Source organism: Akebia trifoliata, chromosome 3, assembly GCF_017979445.1.
Source record: "Akebia trifoliata isolate Shusen 1 chromosome 3, ASM1797944v1, whole genome shotgun sequence".
In the NCBI taxonomy this organism is placed as follows: Eukaryota; Viridiplantae; Streptophyta; class Magnoliopsida; order Ranunculales; family Lardizabalaceae; genus Akebia; species Akebia trifoliata.
Genome location: NC_141377.1, coordinates 58280878 through 58303128, shown reverse-complemented (window position 1 = coordinate 58303128; position 22251 = coordinate 58280878). Strand labels below are relative to the sequence as shown.

General features: G+C 34.2%; 3 protein-coding genes across 3 annotated transcripts; all 3 read left to right on the top strand.

Moving 5' to 3' along the window:
- The first annotated feature begins 1937 nt into the window (after nt 1–1937).
- On the top strand, nt 1938–7221 carry ENH1 (rubredoxin family protein). Its single transcript, XM_086437349.1, has 6 exons — nt 1938–2163; nt 2301–2531; nt 3954–4120; nt 5580–5661; nt 5768–5836; nt 6934–7221. The coding sequence occupies exons 1-6, from the start codon at nt 2047–2049 to the stop codon at nt 7102–7104; spliced, it is 837 nt and encodes a 278-aa protein (XP_086293475.1). The 5' UTR covers nt 1938–2046; the 3' UTR covers nt 7105–7221.
- Nucleotides 7222–8093: 872 nt separating this feature from the next.
- Nucleotides 8094–10776, top strand: AT-IE (histidine biosynthesis bifunctional protein (HISIE)). The gene is made up of 5 exons (XM_086437348.1): nt 8094–8378; nt 8837–9082; nt 9173–9268; nt 9380–9531; nt 10153–10776. Exons 1-5 carry the CDS (start codon nt 8202–8204, stop codon nt 10361–10363), a joined length of 882 nt encoding a protein of 293 aa, XP_086293474.1. The 5' UTR covers nt 8094–8201; the 3' UTR covers nt 10364–10776.
- A 6626-nt stretch (nt 10777–17402) lies between these two features.
- Nucleotides 17403–20603, top strand: LOC147408368 (late embryogenesis abundant protein At5g17165). Its single transcript, XM_086437347.1, has 2 exons — nt 17403–17631; nt 20030–20603. Exons 1-2 carry the CDS (start codon nt 17519–17521, stop codon nt 20289–20291), a joined length of 375 nt encoding a protein of 124 aa, XP_086293473.1. The 5' UTR covers nt 17403–17518; the 3' UTR covers nt 20292–20603.
- The last annotated feature ends 1648 nt before the right edge of the window (nt 20604–22251 follow it).

The window sequence follows — 22251 nt, the reverse complement described above, 5'->3', positions numbered from 1 at the left end:
TTTTGGGGGGGGGGGGGGGGGGGGGAAGGGGGGCTTCTTTCAGTTTTATATATGTGATTATTGATATCTATAGTGTATTTTGCAAAATGACAGAGAACACATTGATTCCAAATGAGCTATTTCATAATATGAGGAAAAATGGACTACAAATTTTGTACAATTCAATAACTACACACCATGGTTTTATTATAGGAAACCAACCAATACACACAAAGTACCTAGGTGTTTGTGGTGCAGAAAGGTAAGCCCTCTTTTTTTAAATCGTTGTAACATTATTATGGTCTTCAATCGATGTCTATGGTGTGTTTTTTTTTTATTTTTATTTTTTATTTTTTTTTAACTTTGGTACCCTTCTTTCAAGGTCCACAAGTAACCCTTACATCAGGATACATGGGTCGCCACACCTTCCACTAACGTTGTCGGTGCACTTTCACTCGAGTAGATGTAATGAAGGGAGGAACAGGGGTGCCCATTGTTATTATAGAGACCACAATGGACGTAGACTCCCGAGGTTGGATCCATATTTTCCCTAATAGATTTTGGTAGTGGGCAAAACTGCCCGCAAGGAATAATTCTGGAAAAAAAAAAAAGAGTCGTGATAATCTGATGCCCCCCTCTGATATACCCATCCATATCATAGAACCATAGATCATTTGCTTTGGGATACACAAGAAAAAGATTTATGACTCTATGTATCCAATGGCAAATGATCTACGATTCTGTGATGGGGGTGTGTATGGGGGGGGGGGGGGGGGATGGTAAGTTAAATTAAGTATGTGATGTTAGTAATCTCTAAAATCATGATCTTTTTCAAAGATATATTTTTAAAATAATTTTATTTATATCTTAATAAAAAAAATACAAGGATTTTAACATCATTGTGCAATAACATTTTGTAGATAATTTTTTGTAGTTATATATATTTTTTTAAATGCTATTTAAATGACATTAAAACTTCTTGTGTTTTGCCATTAAAACACAAAATTGATTACTTTTTAATGTATTTTTGGAAAGAACAATAATTTTGAAAACCATAAACAATGATTTCAAAAAGGGTGATTTAGACATCCAACTTTGCATTTGAGTGAATTTCTTAGATGCCTCCTTATGTTTTCGAATTGTTGATATACCCACTACGTGAAAAAATGGGTAAATTTGATTTTAAGGTTCGACAACTTCAACTAAATTCAAGCAAATTCAATGGATCTTAGCGTCAAATTTATCATTTCTTTGACATATAGTGATCCCTTGACCATGTTCTTTTAAGAAAGTTGCTAAAATGATTAAAATACCCTCATCTTTAATCTATTGCCAAAATTTGTTGAATTTTTCCCTAAACCCCGTCTTCGACCTTGGGTTGTTTTGGCCATGAGATTCTTACTTGTTCTCCATATGATTTGATTAATTACTCAATTTTCTCTAAAATTTTGTCATATAAATCATGAGAAGAAAATAAAATAAAGGAAAATGCTGGAATGACACAAACGGAGGCACAAAGGTGACAAATATGATGTGGTGGCATGCACATAATCATAAATGTTTTTTACTCCTATCTTACGGAAAAGCACCTACAGTAATATGCGCGACACCACATCATTTTGTCACCTTTGTGTCTCCATTTGTGTCACCCTAGCATGACTCTAAAATAAATCCTACATGACGGACAAGGGGAAGAGGGATGTGTTCATATGACCAGTTTGAAAATACGGGTGACCTAAAATTAATATTTAAAAAAAAAACACTAAAAAGAAAAAAGAAAAATTGATGACCACAGTAGTGTTTTTGGACCCATCTCTCAGCCAGATGTCCTTTACAAGAAGCTAGAGTCTATCATCTAAAGCTGCAATAGGCTGCAGCTTAGCATTCTCTTTTGTTATTGAAGGTGGAGTGTGCTTCCCACCCTCCCCACCACTAAAAGGTTATCCAGTGGTGCAGCAGTGCAACCAATGAACCAATCACCACTTTTTAAACTTATACATGCAAGCTTCTTGTTCTTCTCTTCTCATTGGAAAAAATTCAATCTCATTCTTCTGATCAAAAGCCAACATGTCATCAGCTTCTGTAGTTGCAGGTCCCTCTTCCTCCGCCATTTCCATCACCAGGAATCACCAATCTCTCAAAACCACTTCAACACTTGCACCACCAACAACCTTACAAAATCAGGTAATCAATCAACCCCCCTCCCCCCCCCCCCCCCCCCCTTTTTTTTTTTTTTTTTTTTAAATTTTAATGAAAACCCATTGAAGCAAAACCAATAATTCTCACTCTCTTTCTCTCTGTATCCACCACATCAAGTACAGAAAACAACCTTCCAAGGTCTTACACTTCAAGATGCCAAAAAGGGTTTTTCAAATTCTTTATTAGATGAAGGAAGGATGAGTGGTTTTAACATTAAAGAGAGGAGAAGAAGAAGGGGTGGTCTTGAGGTCAAAGCAAGAACTGCTGGGGCTTCAAAGAACATTGAGGTTGAAGTTGATAAACCATTAGGGCTTACTTTGGGTCAAAAATCAGGTGGTGGTGTTGTCATCACTGTGAGTAGTTCTAATCTATCTTGAATTCTTAATATTCTTCTCTATCTTTAATTTTTTAATGGTAATTTATGTAATTAGTAAAGAGTATTTTGGGGAAGAATGATAGCTATTTTGGTTTTGTTAGCCCCCTTGTTCAATGCAACATGGGCTAATGTTACATTTGATAAGGGTATGTTTCTTTTATTCATTCCACTTGTTTAACTGAGAATTAGAACAATCTTCACTATTATAAATGCAACTCTAAGAGGGAAAAAAATTATCTAAATTTCCTCATTTTCCAATAAGATGACATATTACCATCTTTATTATATTAGTAGGGTGAAAATGTCTTTGCTCATCTTTTCTATATCCAATTTTTATATTTTTCCATGTCAACCCCTACCACAACTAGTAAATTACTCACGTGTCCTCTATGGATTCAATTACCACCATCACCGAGTTACTGATCTCATTAAAAACAAGTTTATCGAGCAAAAAATAAAAAATAAAAAATGAAAAGGTTATAATGTGCTATGTATGGTAGGTGTTACCATTATTTTAACCTAACAATTGTGCAATGAAACTTTGAAAGTAGTAACGGTTAATTGGCATGTATTACTGTTATCAATTATTTCTGAAAATTTACTGCCGAATTTCCAACAAATTCTATCTTGCCGTTCAACTCTATCTTGAATTATATATTCATTCAGTTAAGGCATGAGTCTTTATATCTTTTGTTGCTATCTCCATACATGTCATTTTGTACCATCTTCTCAATAGATTGGATATGTTTATTCACTAATTTTTTTTAATTGAATCAATCGATGTGAGTCTTTACGTATTTCAGGCGTAGGTTTTTGGTTTTAAAACTCAAATATGGATGTTGTAACAAAAGTAGACTTATATCTCATTCGAAACGGAGAATTAATTAACCAATCAAACTAGCATTATGACTAACCCCAAGAGGTTGGCCTAGTGGCAAGCCGGACCTTGATAATCTCCTCAGGAAGGGTAGGTCAAGTGTTCGAAACCCCACAAAGCTATGAATTCTTTGGGGCCACCCTACAGGGTCCGGTTGACCCTCTACTCAACCAGTTGCACGTAGGACTTTCCAAGGGGGCGGTGCATGTGACCATGGGATTAGTCTCACATAAATGGTGGGGATACCCGCGATAAGCCAAAAAAAAAAAAAAACTAGCATTCTAAATACCAACCTGTGGAAAACAATGTTTTTGCAATGGTTTTCTAGGGATTCTCCCTGAAGAATCGGTTTAAAAGAAAAAATTCTTCAGGAAAAGTAATCTTTTTTCAAAATAAAGTTCTTGTGAACCAAATGAAAAATTAAAAACATATATATTGGATTATGAGGGTATTTTTTTTGATAAGTGGACTATAAGGGTATGAAAATGATGGTTCTTTGGGTAATGACCGATATGTTGTTAGGCGGTGGAGAATGGTGGAAATGCAGCAAAAGCAGGGCTCAAGTCAGGGGATCAGGTGTTGTACACAAGCAGCTTCTTTGGAGATGAACTTTGGCCTGCAGATAAGCTGGGATTTACGAAAACTGCCATCCAAGCAAAGCCTGACTCCGTCTACTTTGTAGTAAACAGGTCATCCATCCAATCTTTCTCCTCTTTGTTGAAGCTAGTGCCTTGTAGTATTTGAAGAGTGCTTAATTAGTCTCTTCTATACTAGGTGCATAATGCCAATAAACCCCATTGGTAGAAAGATTCTCAAAATTGATTGCATTCGCACCTCATACATGTCTACTTATGTTTGGCAAAAAAAAAAGAAAAAACTTTTATTATGTTTATGTTTATGCCTTGTATTCTATTTGCCCTAACTGTTGGGTAATTGTTTCACCTAATATCTTCGAAAGAAAAGTAGTTGGCTACAAATTGTGCGACCAAAGCTAGAATTGGTTTGGTTACAAATTAAGGAACCAAGGGAGAGTTGGTTCAGGAATGGCAAATCTACAGGTTGGGGTTTATAAGTTTGACTGGTTTTCATTCTCAAAACAGTCGAAACGTCTGACTCTCATTGTAGACCTAGGCATAGTCCAACCACGTAAACTCTTGGTTCTTCTTGGTTTTCATCGTTTACATTAATCTAGGAGTAAAGTGGTTTGACACCAAAATTTGGAAGTCCAAAAATGCACTCATATTTTTATTTGACCTTAATATTATTGAGGTCATTTTCGTCAAAACAGATAAGATATCACTTTAGTCAGTTTTCAAAATTTACAAAAATATCCTCTTATGATTTTATCTTCAAAATTACCTTAATTAATATTTTAAATTACAAAAGGACGCTTAGAAAAATTGCATAACCCCCTTTTTTTAATACATGTGCATCTGCACATGCCAGCTACTAGTTTATTTATAATAGAAGAGAAAAAATATACAGTATATTAACGGAAATATTTGTTTAAATCAATATTACAACACTACATTTTATAAATGATATAATATAAGGTATTTGGATTGTTTGTTTGACTATTATACACTTTTTTATTGTATGTTAATACACACATTGGTGAAAGTATGTATCATATATTTTTTTTAAGAATAATGATTTTCAGACACCCCCCTCTGACATATGCTCCCTGACGTGGCATGTGCTAGAACCATAGATGTTTTTCCTCGGGATACACAACTGTACATATTTATGGGGATGTACCGTTGTATATCCTGAGGAAAAAATCTATGGTTCTAGCCCATGCCACGTCAGGGAGCGTATGAGGGCGTATGTCAGAGGAGGTGTTAGAAAATCACGACTCTTTTGACAATGGTAGTCCATGTTTGTATCCAGGATTTTGGAAAAGGCCAAATTGTATACCTAATTGCCGTAACCTTGGACATATCTTCTTCATCATTGATGAATTTTTTTTTCATATGAGATGAAAAAATTACTCATGATGTTGTAACATAAGGTGAACTTATTGGGATAAGGCTTTGATGGTTATAGTTTTTCTTATTGTTTAAATGTAAAAGTATTCAAGAATCACCAATTCGCCCGTAAAACTAGGCTCTATACTCCCCTACACTCATTCCTTCCCTCTTGTTACAGAGGTGCTGAAGTGGATGTAAAGCGATTGCCAAAGCGTCCAGCTCCCCCTCGCTTTGGACGTAAATTAACTGAGGCTCAAAAGGCAAGCATCATCTTGGCATCATGAGTTTATGTATATTATTATTAATTTTTATTTTTGATTTAGTTTTTTTGTAAATTAAATTTTATGAGGATCCATCATATTGCAGGCTAGAGCGACTCACATATGCCTTGATTGTGGATTTATTTACACCTTATCGAAACCTTTTGAAGAGCAGGCAAGCCTACTTATCTCTTTGGTTTTCTTTTGCCAAACATTTTTTTTTTTTTTTAAAGATTTGTGAGTAATTTAGACCTTCCACCTATATTTTTGATAGACTATGGCAATAGTTTGTTGACATTGCCCCCTTGACCAGTTCTTACTTCATTGACTAACTGAAGGCCAGACCTACCACCCCCAAAAAAGGACTAACCGAAGTTTGATCCGTATTGTATGATAGAGAGTACACAATTTCTGACCAGAACCATGGATGCACCCATTCATGGATTGAGATGGTCTCCCAGCCTTAGTTACCAGAAGAGACTCCATATTTGGTGTGGGACAATTGAGTATGTTACTAAATTATTTCCTCCAGCACATCAAACATGTTTAAAAACACTATGAGGTAGATCAAAATTAATAGTATTCCTTCAAACTTCAGCCTTTTTATGTTTCAAAACTCTGCTTATGTTGAGCTTTAGGTTTGCATTACTTGTCCCAAGCCCAGATGAAGGTGCATGTAGTGTTGGGCTGATAATTAGTATAAAAATTGCGTCAAGTCTCTTCACTTCCGATGTTTCCATTTGTCATGGTTTTGGGCCCTCCAAAGTTCAAATGTGTGTGGGTGCATACAGAGATGTCAATGGGCTTATATCGACAAAAGTTATTTGTGAATTTTGTTCTGTTATCCCACATTTGATTTGCATACCATTGATTGGGGCATGTGGATTCAGTTGAGCCGTGTGATAGTTCTCCCCCTTTCCTGGTCTTTTGGAGGAGTTTGTTGGTTAACTTGGTATCAGAGCAAAAGGTTCGTACTGGTCACGGATTCGTCAATTCTTTCCACTCTTATAGGTGTGAGGAGTGTTTAGCGTATATTTCCTCCACTCTCGGGTGAGTCGTACCCTAGTTAATTAAGCCCCATGGCCCTCTTATGTTCATAGTTATTACCCTCTCCAACAGATCGGTCTTTTGGAGTAGTTTGTTGGTTAACACGACCCCAACCCCAGATTTTTGGGATAAGGCTTCGGATGATCATAATCATGGTGGTGGTCTTAACTTAAGGCGAGACTTATAAGTTAACGTCTCCTTAACAATGTCTTGGGTATTGTGCAGTCGGATTCTTATGTATGCCCACAGTGTCTAGCGCCAAAGAAGCGGTTTGCCCAATATGATGTGGCCACTGGAAAACCAATTGGAGGGGGTTTGCCGCCAATTGCTGTGATTGTTGGGCTCGTTGCAGGGTTTGCTGCTGTTGGAGCTTTGCTTGTTTATGGACTTCAATGATTTCATCTATACGATCATTTTCGTATTTTTTGAAACTTGTAAAAGATTATAATTTTTTTTATTGACTTTCTCTCTTTTGTATTCAAATGATTTAATATCCCAAATCGCATTTCTTCATGCATGGCCTAAGGCCAGTCCCCATATAAGATTGCAATGTGGATTGTTTTGTAAGCTTTGTGTGTTTAAGTGAGAAACTGCTTTTTATGGACATTTTAGCCACTAATTTATTTCAAAAAAAAAAAAAAAAATTTAAATATTTTCACCCAAACAAGCTTTGATGGTCCTGAAGATCTGTGTCAAGATCATCACCTATATGGATTTTTTTATTTAATTTTCACCAAAGCTTTAAAAAAAAAAAAAAAAAATTCAAGAAATTAATTTAAAATAACATTACAGTTGCTATTAAAATAGAGAGCTGCTATTGGCACCTCAATATTTACTTATTACACCCCAATATCCAGTTAAAGATTAAACACACTCTCCAAACATAACAAAGGTTTGGCTCAAATTATAATCTCCACATTAATACTTGTTCAGACAATTTCAGTAGTTGTTTGCAATTATGATTAGGATCATATAAAATTCTAAATCCAAAAGTAGAAATCTAGCAAAAAAAAATAAAAATTTTTGAGGGAACTTCTATTGGCACCCCAACATTTTAGTGAAATTCCAAAATGAATGTGTTGATAAATTACCAGTGAGATTGCAGGTAACGACAAGTTTGTTGGTATTTTATCAGTGAATTCGTTGATTATAAAAATGACGAATTCAATGAAAAACATGTTTTGGGTATTAAAATGAACAGTATATCAGAATCAGAATTTTATCATACTCAACACAAGAATTTGTAAAAATGACAAAAAAAATTCTGTCCTAAAAATTCTAAAAACAGTAAAATAAGTATTTTATTACAGCCGTTAGATTAGCAAGTTCTATGAGTTATTACAGCCCTTAGATTAAGGGTTATTAATTCCAAATCTGCTGCTTCAGTTTTTCCTTGAAGTGATGGATTCCATCTCCAATGGAATGTGTAGGGTAACATCCACTTGAAATCACTTGCAGTGCCCAACTCAGTTTTTTTCAATTTCTGGTCTTTAATGGCGGCCTCCTCCTTTAGCCGTTTATCATCTTTGAGCTGTCCTTTAAGAGAAAAAGATCGTCCCTTCTCATTTTCTAAGCGGGATAACATCAGATTCAACAAGAACAAGAACAACTGTTATTTAGTCTGTTCATCCGCTCAGAAATCAGATAAAGATCTTCATCTTGAATCTAAGGTACTAATTACCGGTTTTAGATTTTGAGAAATTAGGGTTTTATTTTCACTTTTAACAGAGAAATATCTAAATACTTAAATACTACTAGATCCAAACATGACTAAACCTTGAGGCATGGATCAAAACCTTCAACAATTCATCTCTTATCTTCATAGCTAATGTAAATCTCTCCCTTTTCTAAAATCTATATTTCATGATTACATGAGCTACATATTGATTCCACATTTCTAACAATTACACTCACATTTTCAATTATTTACATTTTTCTTGCTCTGGAACATTTGTATTTTAAGCCAACCTATTTTAGTGATAGCCCATGTACAACACAAACATCAATAGTGAAATAAGATTCATGATTCTGATCCTGATATTTTGGATTCAATGGCATAGATTTTTTTTTTTTTTTTTACTTATATGAAGTAGATATCATACCATGTCTTATGGGAAAAAAAATTTAGGTGGTGACGTTGCTGGATAGTGTGAAATGGGACAACAAAGGTTTGGCTGTGGCGATTGCTCAAAACGTAGACACGGGAGCCATACTGATGCAAGGGTTTGTGAATAGAGAAGCACTTGCTACCACCATTTCATCTCGGAAAGCAACGTTCTATAGTCGATCACGGTCGTCATTGTGGATAAAGGGAGAGACATCCATGAATTTCATTAATGTCCAAGACATCTTTCTTGACTGTGATCGTGATTCTGTATGCTTCCGTAGAACCCATTTTTTGGAATTTGTGCTTGACTTAGCTTGTTAGATATTAACAGAGTTAGCTTTGAATTTTATTTATCAGATAATATATCTTGGGAAGCCTGATGGACCCACTTGCCATACAGGATCAGAAACTTGCTACTATTCATCAGTTGATGATTTCCTCAAACATTCCGAGGTCAAAAATCTTGACATACCTTTAATAATCTGTTATAAATGTTGACATTGATTTCTTGAGGGTTGATTTCCTTGTTGTAGCTTGTTTTCTTTAATGGAATATTTATCGCAGGTAGAAGAAAATAGGTTGGCATTGACAACGTTATACTCGTTAGAGTCTACAATCGCCCAACGGAAAGCTGAAATTGGACAAGTTGAAAATGGGAAGCCTTCATGGACAAAGCGGCTTTTGCTTGACAAGGATTTGTTGTGCTCCAAAATCCGGTATCTAAATTGTTTCATTAATCTTGCTTTCGCTTGTGCTTAGAAATTCATCTTTACTTAATAATATATCTTTTGATCATGGAATTAAAAGTACACACTATCCCCACGAGAAAAATTGATCCAATTGGATAGTTGAAGTATCTCATCTGTTTGCCTCGTTTTGGATGGTAGGGAAAAAAGAAAGGTCCCGTCATGGTTTAAAGTTTTATAAGATCTCAGAATGTTTCAGCCTAGATGAGAATGAAATATTTGAATGTCTTGGTTAGACATTGCCCTGAAACGAGTTTTTAAATCTTAGGTTTCAATTCTTTATGATAATTGCCAATAATGTGGCATTGGTGGGTTTTGAAGGAATTCTTCTTCGTCCCAAGTATTTTGCTTGAAGATTTCTAACATGTTGATGAGCTTTTTTATATTTCTCGAGTAAGACATAAAACCCCAGCAACTAAAACGGATTTTTTAAACTGAAAACTAGGATTCTTTGGTAAGCCTTGTGGAGTGTTGTTCTCATGTCTCCTAGGTTCTAACCCCCTTGAGCCCAACTTCACCTTCCTAACCACTAACCCTTCACCCATAAATAAATAATAAATCTTATGTGGGATTGGAAACCTCCTTCGACAGGGAAGAGGCAGATGAGTTGTGCAGAACATTGGAGGAGAACGAGGATAAATCGCGTGCTGCTTCAGAAATGGCGGATTTGCTCTATCATGCCATGGTTCTACTGGCAGTCAAAGATGTGAAAGCAGAGGATGTTCTCCAACTTCTCAGGCAGAGATTCTCTAAGTCGGGTATCGAGGAAAAGACCAGTAGGAAATCACATGGCCAAGTCTGAGTTGCGGAAACTTCCAATCAGATAGTCTGTTTGCTTGCCGTCACTTGCAGGTTAGCTACAACTATTATGGGAGGAGGATGGATGGGTATCGATCTTGTATATTTTTCGAATCATTTTGGAGGCAGTGGGCACTAATTTCAGCCCATTTAAGTTGTCGAACTAACGACCTCACATCCTTGTGGCACAAAGGTTCCCTTGTCTTGCCTATGTTTAATTATTGTATCAGTTCCCCTGTCTGTCTTATGTTTTATTGTTGTATCAGCTCTTATGGGAATAAAAGTTTCATTATTTATGAAATGTTGCTGTTTATTATCGAGAAACAGAAACCCCAGCTCTCTCATTCGATCTGCGGCCTTTGATTTTGATATTTCATTATTATCAGAAGAACCAGAAGTGGTTTTATATTTATTTCATGGTTTGTTTGGATTCGAGATTCTTACAGCTTGCCTCTTTTAGAGGCTCTCTTTTGCAGGATTGTTTTTGAGATTCTATTGGCACACCAACTTTTGCTAATAGCGCCCCAATTCATATGTAAATAATCACCAACGAATTAACACGCATCTTGAGGTGCTGATAGTAAAAGTTCCTGTGGCAATATAATCTTCTTCTTTTTTTTTCCCTTCAATATATTCAGTTATCTGACCCAAAATCCAGCCCGCTTAATTATCTTTTCTGAAAAAGGATTTGGATCCAAATGTTAGGGTCGATAAAGATCCGATCTGATAATGATCCAATCCAATAAGCTGTTGATTTGGATTTGGTCCGACTCTTATTGGATCAAATTTGAATTGACCTCAACTGAATCAGATCCATTAACAAGCCCTAATGGTAGATTATGGAGCTTTGAATCTTGGCAAATGGACAGAATGGATTTCGAGCTGATTGGTCCCAAAATTTTATGCAATGAACTCGAGTCAATTTTGTGAAAAAAAACCGAGTTAACTCATCAACTTGTCCGTGTGAGCTTGAAAAATCATAGTCGGATGGAGATTTTGACTAAATTATTTACTATATATTACTATTTTTGTAGAGAACAAAACAATATTATTATTAATTTTAAGATGCTAGAATCTATTTTTAAAGTCTTTAGAAATATTTTTCTTTGACTAAATCATATGAACTTTTAATGTGAGGTATCTCCAGCTCAAGTTTATTTCTTAAGCACATGGTTTATAATACATGATTGTCTAAATTGAAAAATATATAAAACAGTCAACTTCTTGACTTTGACAAAGTCTAATAAAAATGTCTAAATAAGTCACTCTATTTTAATTTTTATTATTATTTTAGGTAAATTGCTCTTTGACCCCTAGTAAGTTATAATTTCATGTTAACCCCCTTACATTTTGATAATTGCATTTACCTCCCCTTGTTTTTAAGTTAGTCATTAAATTATTTTTCAAAAATATATTTAACTTAGTAAATTATCTAGAGTTTGGCCGTGTCCATTGGCATAGATATTCTCTACAGAGTTAGGAGGGCAAAAGATGATAATGAAATCGAGTAAGAGGGGTATTACTAAAAAATAAGGGAGAATAGGGGTATGATTGAAAAATTGGGAGAAAAGGAAAAGAAATATATAATGTTTAAAGGGTATTCTAGACAAAAGGGATAGAAAAGGAAATGCAATAAAGTTGAAAGGATGTTCACTAAAATAAATATCATAAAGTTCAAAGTTGTCATCAATATTATTTACAACGAGATTAAATCTCAACCCTTCTTTGTAAGGGGGGATAAAGGAAGTAGAGACCACCACCTATATTTCATCCTATAAAATAAAGTTTGTCAATGACATCCTCTTTAAGATTAAAGGGGTGAAACAGAAAAGATAATAAAAAGGAAGAAGAAGAAAGAAAATATAAAAAGTTGAAGGATATTTTTGAAAGACTAATAATAATCTAATTCGAAAATTTTCACTTGTTCTGTACTCAGTTCACTTACCACTTCAATCAAGTATAGACTAAATGAAAATTTTCAAGTCAAAATATCACGACTCTTCTTGGAAAGGAGAGGAAGAGAAAATAAAATAAAAGTAAAGTTGTCTTCGAGAAACTTTCTTTATGAGGTAAAAAGATTAAGACAAAGGAATGAGGTCTACCATTGTATTTTATTACATTGATTAGAATAATGCTGAAGTGACCTAAAGATTGTATCTCACATCGCACACCGAGATGTGAAAGTGTATAGAAATCATAAATGATTTTCATCGAGATATGAGTGAAAAAATATCTATAGTTCCTTTACACTTTCATGTCAAGATGTGTGATATAAAGTACAATCTTGAGGTCACTCCAACACAACTCTTTCCATATAATTATCGAAATATCTAAAATGATGTGTCAAATGCCTAATTTTGAAGTCATGAATTTTTTTATAAATGAATTTAAAAAGGAATTGCTTCTATAAAAACCCTTTTTGTTGAGTGCACAAATTCCTAAACAAGCCTAATTAATCTCAAAATATAATTATGTAAATTGATGTACAATTAGGTTGGAAAGAATTGAAAAGCCTAATATTAATCACGATCAGTGCCTATCAAATTGATTTTGAAGTCTTGTTCTTTGAAACCATGATTGTCACGAAGTGTAACAAAAAATTTGTTATTTAACAAAAATATTATTTTTCTCCATTGATTTTCAATTTTAAGTTTGGGAGTTATGTGAAAGTTTAGTAGCCGCACATTTTCAAAACCTTAGATCAAGTTAAAAAGAAATTATATATATTTTTGGAAATAACATAGAGCGTGATGTTGGATTGCTAAGGTGGTAAGCCATTTGAGCAAAACGACTCTTACTAAGTTTCAAATCTTTACTTAGTTAGGAAAATGTTTCTCAGAAGAAGAAGAAAAAAAAAACTCAAATTTGAGATTAAAAATAACATAATCTATTGTGTTTGATTGACGAGACCTAATGCCCCTGAAAGAATCCTTGGGAAAGATGATAAGATGATTTTTATCATAAATCACTCAAAGAAGATGTCATTAAGGTATCGAATCAGCAATTACAATTTGCAACTATGTGTGGATTAAAAGAGATCGCAAAAACATTTTCAATGAGATTTAATTAATTAAAAAAAATATATCTTTTTTTTTTTTTAAATACATAATATTTTTAGGTGGAGAAACAATAGGACAACTTGTAATCTGCAAGGGATCTATCCCTATTATTAAAGATCCCTTGGAACCCAACAGCAATTAAAAGATAAAAGTTGGTTGGTGGGAGTGTGGGACATTAACATCACGTTTTGTATGCTCTACAATGCCCACCCACCTACCTCCTTATATCTCTATATTACCCTTGTACAGTACCCGTTAGAAAATAATTTGAGAGCTTCTATTAACACTCCAACTTTTACTTATAATATACTAATCTCTATGTGGACAAATCGTTTAACTTCAAAAGGAATTGGTGAGTTGTAAGTAAAAGTTCGTGTGCCAATTTAATCTCTCAATAATTTATAGTTGTAAATCACATGATCAAGTGACCACAAGTTCACAACCACCAGATCTGTTGAATTGTCAAAGGAAAATTTAAAAAAAAAAAAAAAAAACTTTACTTTTATCAATCTTGACCATTTAACTGAAGTTTTATATTTATTATTATTAAATGTAATCAATAATTAGAAAAGTTTGCTACTCTACTGGAGGGATCAATTTTGACATTTGAACCATACGAACATGCCATGTGGCAATCTCTTATCTCTCTTTTTTTTGGTGGGCAAAAAAATTTATTAGAGCTAATCTCGAAACCCAATCCGTTCGTTCGTATCAGATAAGTTAGATTATTAAATTTTTAAAGAGACTTGGTAGTCTTTTTCAGAGGCGGAGTTAGGATTTTCTTATAATGAGGGCAAATTGTGGTTAATGGTACAGTTGAAAAGTTTGAAGATGAATGATTTTGGAGGAGAAATTTAGAGATTTTTTATTAGAAGTTAAAGAAAATGATATTTAAGTCATTTTCAATTAATCTACGAGAAAAGGCCTAAGTCAAGAGGTAAATGGACATGTGATAAGTTGAAAATGTAGGGGTATCTCAAATTAAAGAATATATAAAATCATCCAAAAAAAATTATGCGGGGAAATTACCCCCACAAACTCCTTACTAGCTCCATTATTAACTCCCAAATACATAAATGGGAGCCAAACTTTGGAGCAGGCAACCCATTCTGGGCCGGCTCAATAAAAACTGAAGCTTTATATACTATATAAATAATATTAATTAATTTTTATATAATGATAGAAAAAAACTTTACCTATGAGATATACTTCCAACGTGAACACTTATCCCATGTTTTGGTGAATATTAGAGATTCCCAAGCATTTTGAAATTAATGACATGCCTTAATTTCAAATGGAGTAGAAGTGGTTCAAGTCCCCACTTTTACGTCTACACTTAAGAGTCAGAGTAGCTTGACTAACTTATTATATAAATAATATTAATTAATTTTTATATAATGATAAAAAAAAAATTTAAAGAGGACACAAAATTTGAAGAATTTTTGAAAAAAAATGTTATTTTTGATGGTTGAATTTCAATTTTAAATTTGAGAGTTTGGTAGCCCTCCACTTTAAACACCTTTGATGAAGATCAAAACAGTCTTTTTTTTTTTTTTTTTTTTTTTTAAATATGAGTTGTTCTATAAAATTTAGAAGGATGTGGTGTTGGATTGTCAATGTGGTAATCCATGTGAACTCAACAATCCTCAGTAAGATTTGAAATCTAATTCAATTTGTAAGGAAAGTATTTTTCTAAACTTAATACACTTTCACATTTTGATGTGAAAGCCAATGGGAACCATTGGTGTTTTTTCACTCATATGATTCTTATCCACTTTCACGTCAAGAAATGCGATATGAGATTCTAGTTTGAGGTCACTTCAGCATTATCCTTTCGTTAAAAATCAAGAAAAATTGCAACACATATTGGCTAATTTTAAAAATCATGCCAATATCTTTACCAATATGCCCTTTTGGTACATGTACGTTTGCCTTTTGTTTTCAAAATAAAAAATTATTTTCAAGAGATTTTTCAAGACGGTTGCCTGATTGGCCTTGTGTTTGAGCCGGTCCTCCATTTCAAAATTTTGAAGGAACCCTCTTCACATTATGGCATGTGGCTTTTTGAATTTAATTCTCATCCCTACTTTTTCATCAAAGTAGAAGGCGGTGTGTGCAAACTCACATGAGCTTATTTATAATTAAAAATATTGATTAAAGAGTTTTTTTCCCATAAGATTACATAATTAAAAAGAGATAGAAAATGAGAGTACTTATGGCCACTCAAATTTTTGTGTTGAACTGTATCTACTCCACCTTTTCTCATTATAATAGTTAAGGTGAATCATTTTTAACACATGTGACCATCTCAATTATCTCATCCTAGTTTACACCTTCATCGTGAGCTCACTCCCAAATTTTCTTATTCGAAATTCTTATGTTATCCGAGTACTTGTCTCACAATATCTCATGGGTTTGTCTTGCCATTGTTTTTAATATTTATTGATTATGATTGCCACCGTTATCTCCATTCGATAGGTTCTTATTGATACGTAAGTTATTAATGAATTATTTGATAATAACACGACTGTTCACTTCCTGCCAAGCGTAGAAGATGAATGAAAAACGAGGGTGGGGAAAAAAATAAAACTATCTAGATCAACTTCCTTCTTCTCACATTTATGAGAATTCAAAAGTTAAAAAAATTGGACTTTTATATAATAATTAAATAACCACCAAAATATTTTTGAGATATTAATTCAACATTAATGATTTTTTTACTCAAAAATTTTCACTTAATCTATACCCGGTTGATGTGGTAAGGGTACAAAATCATTGATTTTTTTACCTTGTGTATTCCGAAGATAAAATATCTATGGTTCTGTGTCCTTTTCATGTCAACCACATATGGATCGAGCGAAAAATTTCGAGTAAAAAAATCACAATTCTTAATTTAATGATTCAAAAGACTCAACTTTTAAATATATTTACCAAAATATCGGTACAGGTTCTTTCCCAATAAGTATATCCTTAACACTTACCAAATGCCAAGAAAACTGCAATTCTTATGGAAGTGATTTTAAATGCAATGCTCATCAAACAAGGCCTTAAAAAATGATCAAACTGTTATTTATCGTAACAAAAAATGACCAATTGTCAATCATCTTTTTGTTTTTTGGTTTTTGGAAGGTAATACTTTTTTATTTCTTCCGCTTAAAAGTTGATTTGGTTTTTCTCCCTTATATGGCCCTCATTTATTATGAACTTTTGACTTACGTTCCAAAACTCACACATAATTATGGAAGATTAATGCTGGAGTGACTTTAGAGGTAGATACACGGGAACATCTTGATGTGGTGGCACAAGTATGCCCCGTAGATGTTTTTCTCCGAGATACAACTAAAACATATCTATGGAGATCACTATAGCAAGACTCTTAGTAAAGTTAAAATTGAGCAGTGGTACATTAGTTAGGAAAGTCAAAAGTCAAACTACTTAAAAGAAAGTTACCACAAGGAGATTTCTGTCAATTTGACAGTCAGCTCATTTCTCATTTGCATCTCATCTTCTTATTATTTTATGAGTCATGCTAGATTGACTCTATTGGACATTGCGTTAAACACTGCAATGATGTGGCAGTACACAGATAGCCATACATTTATTTCCTCGAGATGCATCTTAAAAAACAACGGTTCTCTATGCACTTCCACGTCAGTGCAGTGTTTGACGCAGTCTAAGAAAGTCAGTTCAGAATTTTTGTTATTTTATTCATTCCAAACACTGGTATTTCAGAATTGATTTGAGGGTGTTATGGTCATTTAAGTGAACCAATATCATGTGCTCCTTCCGTAACCGACCACTAGCCAACTAACACCGTTGAAATGGGTTGGTTGACGCCATCTAGAAATTCCCACGAATATTCGTCCAGACTCTTGGAAAGATTCCGTTACTTGACGGCAGTCGTTAACCGTACCGTTTACTTTTGACGGAATAAAAATAGTACGTTTGATACGGAGTAGGTGAGAACGAAGGAGAGAGAGACACTTTGTTTATAAATAGAGATCTGTCGATCTGTAGTGTCTGAGCTTCTTTATCTTTTTTCTTTGTTTCTGAAATTTCGATCATTTAAGCTTTCTTCTCCATCTCAGAGCTTCTCTTGCATGGCCGCCAATTCGCAAAGTCGAGGAATCGCAAGTCTCGGGAAGCGATTTGTCAACCAGATCCGGAGCGGTAGCTCTCGAGATCCATCTCAGCTTCGTTCCTCTGCTGTCAGGTAATAAATCTCTCTAAACTTCCAGATCGTTCTGTTCTTTGATCTAGTTCTTCAGATTTCTTTGAATCGATCTTTGCGTATGTGGAGATTTTCAGATAAATCGTTGTTGTTTGAGCTGATTCTGTGAAATTAGCGACTTTCAGAAGCTATTTCTTGAAATTTTCGTGTAATTCTTTGCTTAGATTGTAGATTTATGAACTTATTTTTAGCTGTTTGTGCCATTTTTTTTTTGTGCCTAATTTAACAATTTTGATGAAGCTTGTTTTTAAAATTCTTTTGTTCTTTGGGCTGATCGTCTAGTTTTGTGCTTCTTAATTGAATTTCTGAAGGTTTTCTTTTTTTATCTGTGGTTTTTTTTAGGATATTTTCCTCTTATGTATTAGCGATCCTTTATTTTTCTTGCAAACTTAATTTCTGTGATTTTCGCCAAAAATTTTCCATCTTCTTCTTGTACACCTTCAAAAGACCTTTTATTCTTCGATTTGCCTTATTTCAACACTTTGTTCTCCTTGTTTCTTGGAATTTGAGTAGAGTGTTAAACGGACGGTCGAGATGGGAGGATCTTCCCTAGGACTGATCCTCAGTGTTTGCTGGTCCTGCTGGTCCTCACCGGTCAACAGTGTCACAACGCAAATCTCGAAAATCTCGAGGAATACCAAACTCTGTAACTGTACACTTTGGGGAGACTGGTACAGTATTCTTTAGGAGTCTAGATCTTATGCACCCGATGGAGGATTTAAATCCTCCTCCCACACCTCAACGCATGCCACGTAAGCCACAATCTAATGAAATTTTGAAAAGGAGATATCTTAGGCATTTATTCTGTGAATTATGTCTTACGTGACATGCGTTGAGGTGTGGGAGGAGGGTTTTAATCCTCCACCCTGTTGCATACGATCCGATCTCTTTTTTAGGCTTACCAACTTTTCTGGGAAATCGGATGTGTTATGTGTACATCCGGTTGTTGCCACGTGGCATATCTTATTATTATCTACAACGAAAATTAGCTCAAGCAAACATTTAGGACCGTAGAGTTAATCTCATGTCAGATATTTATTGATTGAGAATTGAAATTTATACTAAAAGGTGGACCCACCAACTGACTGAATGATACATGGGGTTGTGAAGCGTGACAACCACGTTGTACATGTAACAGTGATCAAAACCTAACTGTAATTATCGGCTTATCCGTCTTGAGATCACATATGGATAAGGCCTGCAAGTCTTATCGCTAAAAAAAAATTAATTTCAAAAAGAAAAGAAGAAAATTTGCTTAGTTGTCTTTTCTGGATGAAGAAGAGGAATGGTGGCATTTGTTAATGTTAGACTTAGGTAGGGACATCTTGGTAAATTAAGTGCCTTTTATAGGGTGTTTTGGTAATTTAAGAATCATCTATCCGTCACCAATCTTATCAGTTATTCTTTGGAATTGCGTATGCTCATTCACTTAGCAATGATACGATATCTTTACTAATGATAATGAGATTTGGATATCAAAAATGTAACATTTAAACTTACTATAATCGAGGCTATTCCTCTCAAAATCCAAGAAAATTTTAATCAAATCAGATATATATCAAACGACCTTTTTATTAAGAGAGCTGCTATTGGCACCTTAAGTTTTAGTTATTACACCATAGTTTACTAAATTATTTATCACACCCAATTAAAAGTTAAAACATACCATTCAAACATTAAAAAGGTTTGGTTTAAATTATTATTTCAAAAAAAAAAAAAAAAAAAATCTAGAAAAATAAGAGAATTTCTATTGGCACCCTAACATTTACTCATACTCAACCATTTATTTATTTTCTTAATTTTTAATTGGGTTGTGTTAACTAAAAGTTGGCGTGCCGATAGCATTTCTTAATTAAATAAGCACGTGAGAGTCGGGAGACGTGTTTGCAGATGCCACCTTTTAGTATGCGGTTTTTTTTTTTTTTTTCTTTTAAATAACAAGATGGTTGTAAAAATAAAATAATAGAATTATATTAATGTGCTTTTGGGAGTACGGGTTCACAAAAGATCAATCTCAAAGTAAAGGTTAGGAATCCGATGAACGGATCTATGTGGCATTTTGATTGAGAGGTGTGGTCATGTTCATTTGTCAAGATTTTCTTTTGGAAAATTCTAGCTTGCACTACTAACGGCTGAGATTATAAGTCTTGCCCATTCGTTGCACACTAGTAAAGGCCCCCTCCTCTTTTTTTCTTTTTAATTATTATTATCCCTTTTGAAAAAGGAATCCATCAAAGCTGGTGATGACGTTAGGGATTCCCACTAAGTTTGCTCCTGAAAATTTTTGTAGTAATATCTAGGAAATCTGTTTTTGAAACGGTTGAGATGATTATGATTATTAGTAAATGAGTGTGTGGGCGTGGGATTGTGATGTTGGCAGGGGAGTGCACGTGTCGGTGTATGATAAGAACCCGGATGATCAGGTGCGTACACATGTGGTACCAGACGATGTGATACAACTCCAATCAGAGCAGTACTGGGCCCCACACCCTCAGACTGGTGTCTTCGGTCCCGCAACAGAGCACAATGTAGTTGCAAGTGGGGAGCGAACTACGAATGGTAATGGTAACGGTGGTAGTACAGTGTTGGAGGAGACGGCCTGGTTCCGTCCCATGGAAGACGTCGACAAACCCAAACTCTAACACCAAGGCTAAACAAAGCGCCTCTCTTTCTTGCCTTAAAAAGTAGTAGTTCTTTACTCTCTACAATAATACCGTACTTGTGGGATAGCTATGGCTTCTAATTCTATGCGTTTGTGTGTAAGAGATCTTGCGTTCTCTTGATGTTAATAGTAGCCTGTATTTGAGAGATGCCGCTTTAGTAGTGGAGTGGTATTGGTATTGTTTTTTGTATTGGTTGTAGTCGTTGTTATAGTGGTAGATGCCTTCGTCATCTTCTCACTTCTTGTATTTCTCTTTTGTACTTACTACCCTTTTGTAAAATTAGCTTCTGCATCTCTCTCATGGGTTTGCACATGCATCAAAACAATTTTTTTTTAATTTATTTATGGTGCTTCGTGATTTCTGAATCTTACACTTATGATTATGATAGTTTTGTGGATCCCCACCTAATTGGGAGCAGATCCTCAACAGAGTGCCACTTGGCAAAGACATCAAAATCCATTCATTGAAACATTGGAGTGCGCTAGCTACCCTTTTACTTTCAAAGCCATAGATCAGACTCAAAGAGAATTTTTTTTTTTTTAAATTTTAAAATCAGATTTAAGTCATGACCATTGCATGGCTGATGTGTTAGATTTTAATTTTCAACATGACCTCACCACTATTACAGTGATCAACAGGTACAAAGTACCACAGAGGATACACTCCCCATTAAGCATTTTTTGTTTCATATATTTTTTTTTTTTTTCTAATTACTGTATTATTTTATTTTACTATTATAATTCTTTTATTTTATTATAATTCATATTATATTAAAGTAGTAGGAAATGATATTTTGAAATTTCTAAAATATGATTTTCAAATAAATATTTCATTCAAAATTAGGTGATTATAGGGACGGATCAATCCAACCTTGAACCAACTTGGATCAAGATATGTCAAATCATATTCAACCCATTTTTATTCGAATCTGCTCTAAGGATCCACACCTGTTAAATTCGGATTTTGGATAAAATCCAATGCTCTATTGAAAGCACTAAAGTGACGTGCCCCTTTAGCCTCTCTATTCTCTTATAGGTTAATGAAAAATGATCTACATGTCCTTAAATTTTCTTCTCTAAATCAATCATCTTCAACAAATATGAATATGAGCTTGATGCGGTGATGATGATGATGATGTCATGAGTTTAAAAATATGGTATTTAAAATAATAACAAAAATGTAAAGGGTCGTGTCATTGACTTGAAAAATAAGAGTATCTAAAATATTTTCCTAAATGTGGATGGATGTCATCACAAAAGTTTGAAGATGACTCATTTAGGGGGAAAAATCAAGAATTTCATATTATTTTTTATTAGCCTATAAAAAGATATCAAGGGCACGGGATATATCATTTTACAAATATAAAGGGAGTTGCAAATATTCATTAAAAAAACCGAGGACCAACACAAAGTTTTACCAGTCACAAATATTTGTCGAGGTAATTTTATGAAAACCCTTAATTTTATAGTGATTCTATTGCCGGGCAAACTTCTACTAATGCCACTCTAATTCATATATCACCAAAGAATTAACACACATCTTGATGTGGCGTTAGCAAATCGTGTGGCACTAGAAGCTATCTACTTTTATCATATAAGAAAAGTATGTTTGAAGTGCTCTACTGATTGGCCACACATGTTAGTTGTGGTGTTGGAGTAAAAGGAGACATGGTTGACATAAGCTGAAGCATCTTTGCTTTTATGGAGGAGAATCCATAAATATATATTCATTCTTTTGGAAGAAAATTTGTCAATGAAGCATTATGTCTTTTATTAGACTAGCTGTTTTTCAAGTTTGCATGTTATGTAGAAAAGAAGAAAAGGACGATTAACTATGATTTTTCATGGGGGATATTTATTGTCCAACTGTGTTGGACACAAAAGAAAATCTAACTCCAATAAGATTCTGCCACATGCCATTCAAAGAAAAAAAATTCCTG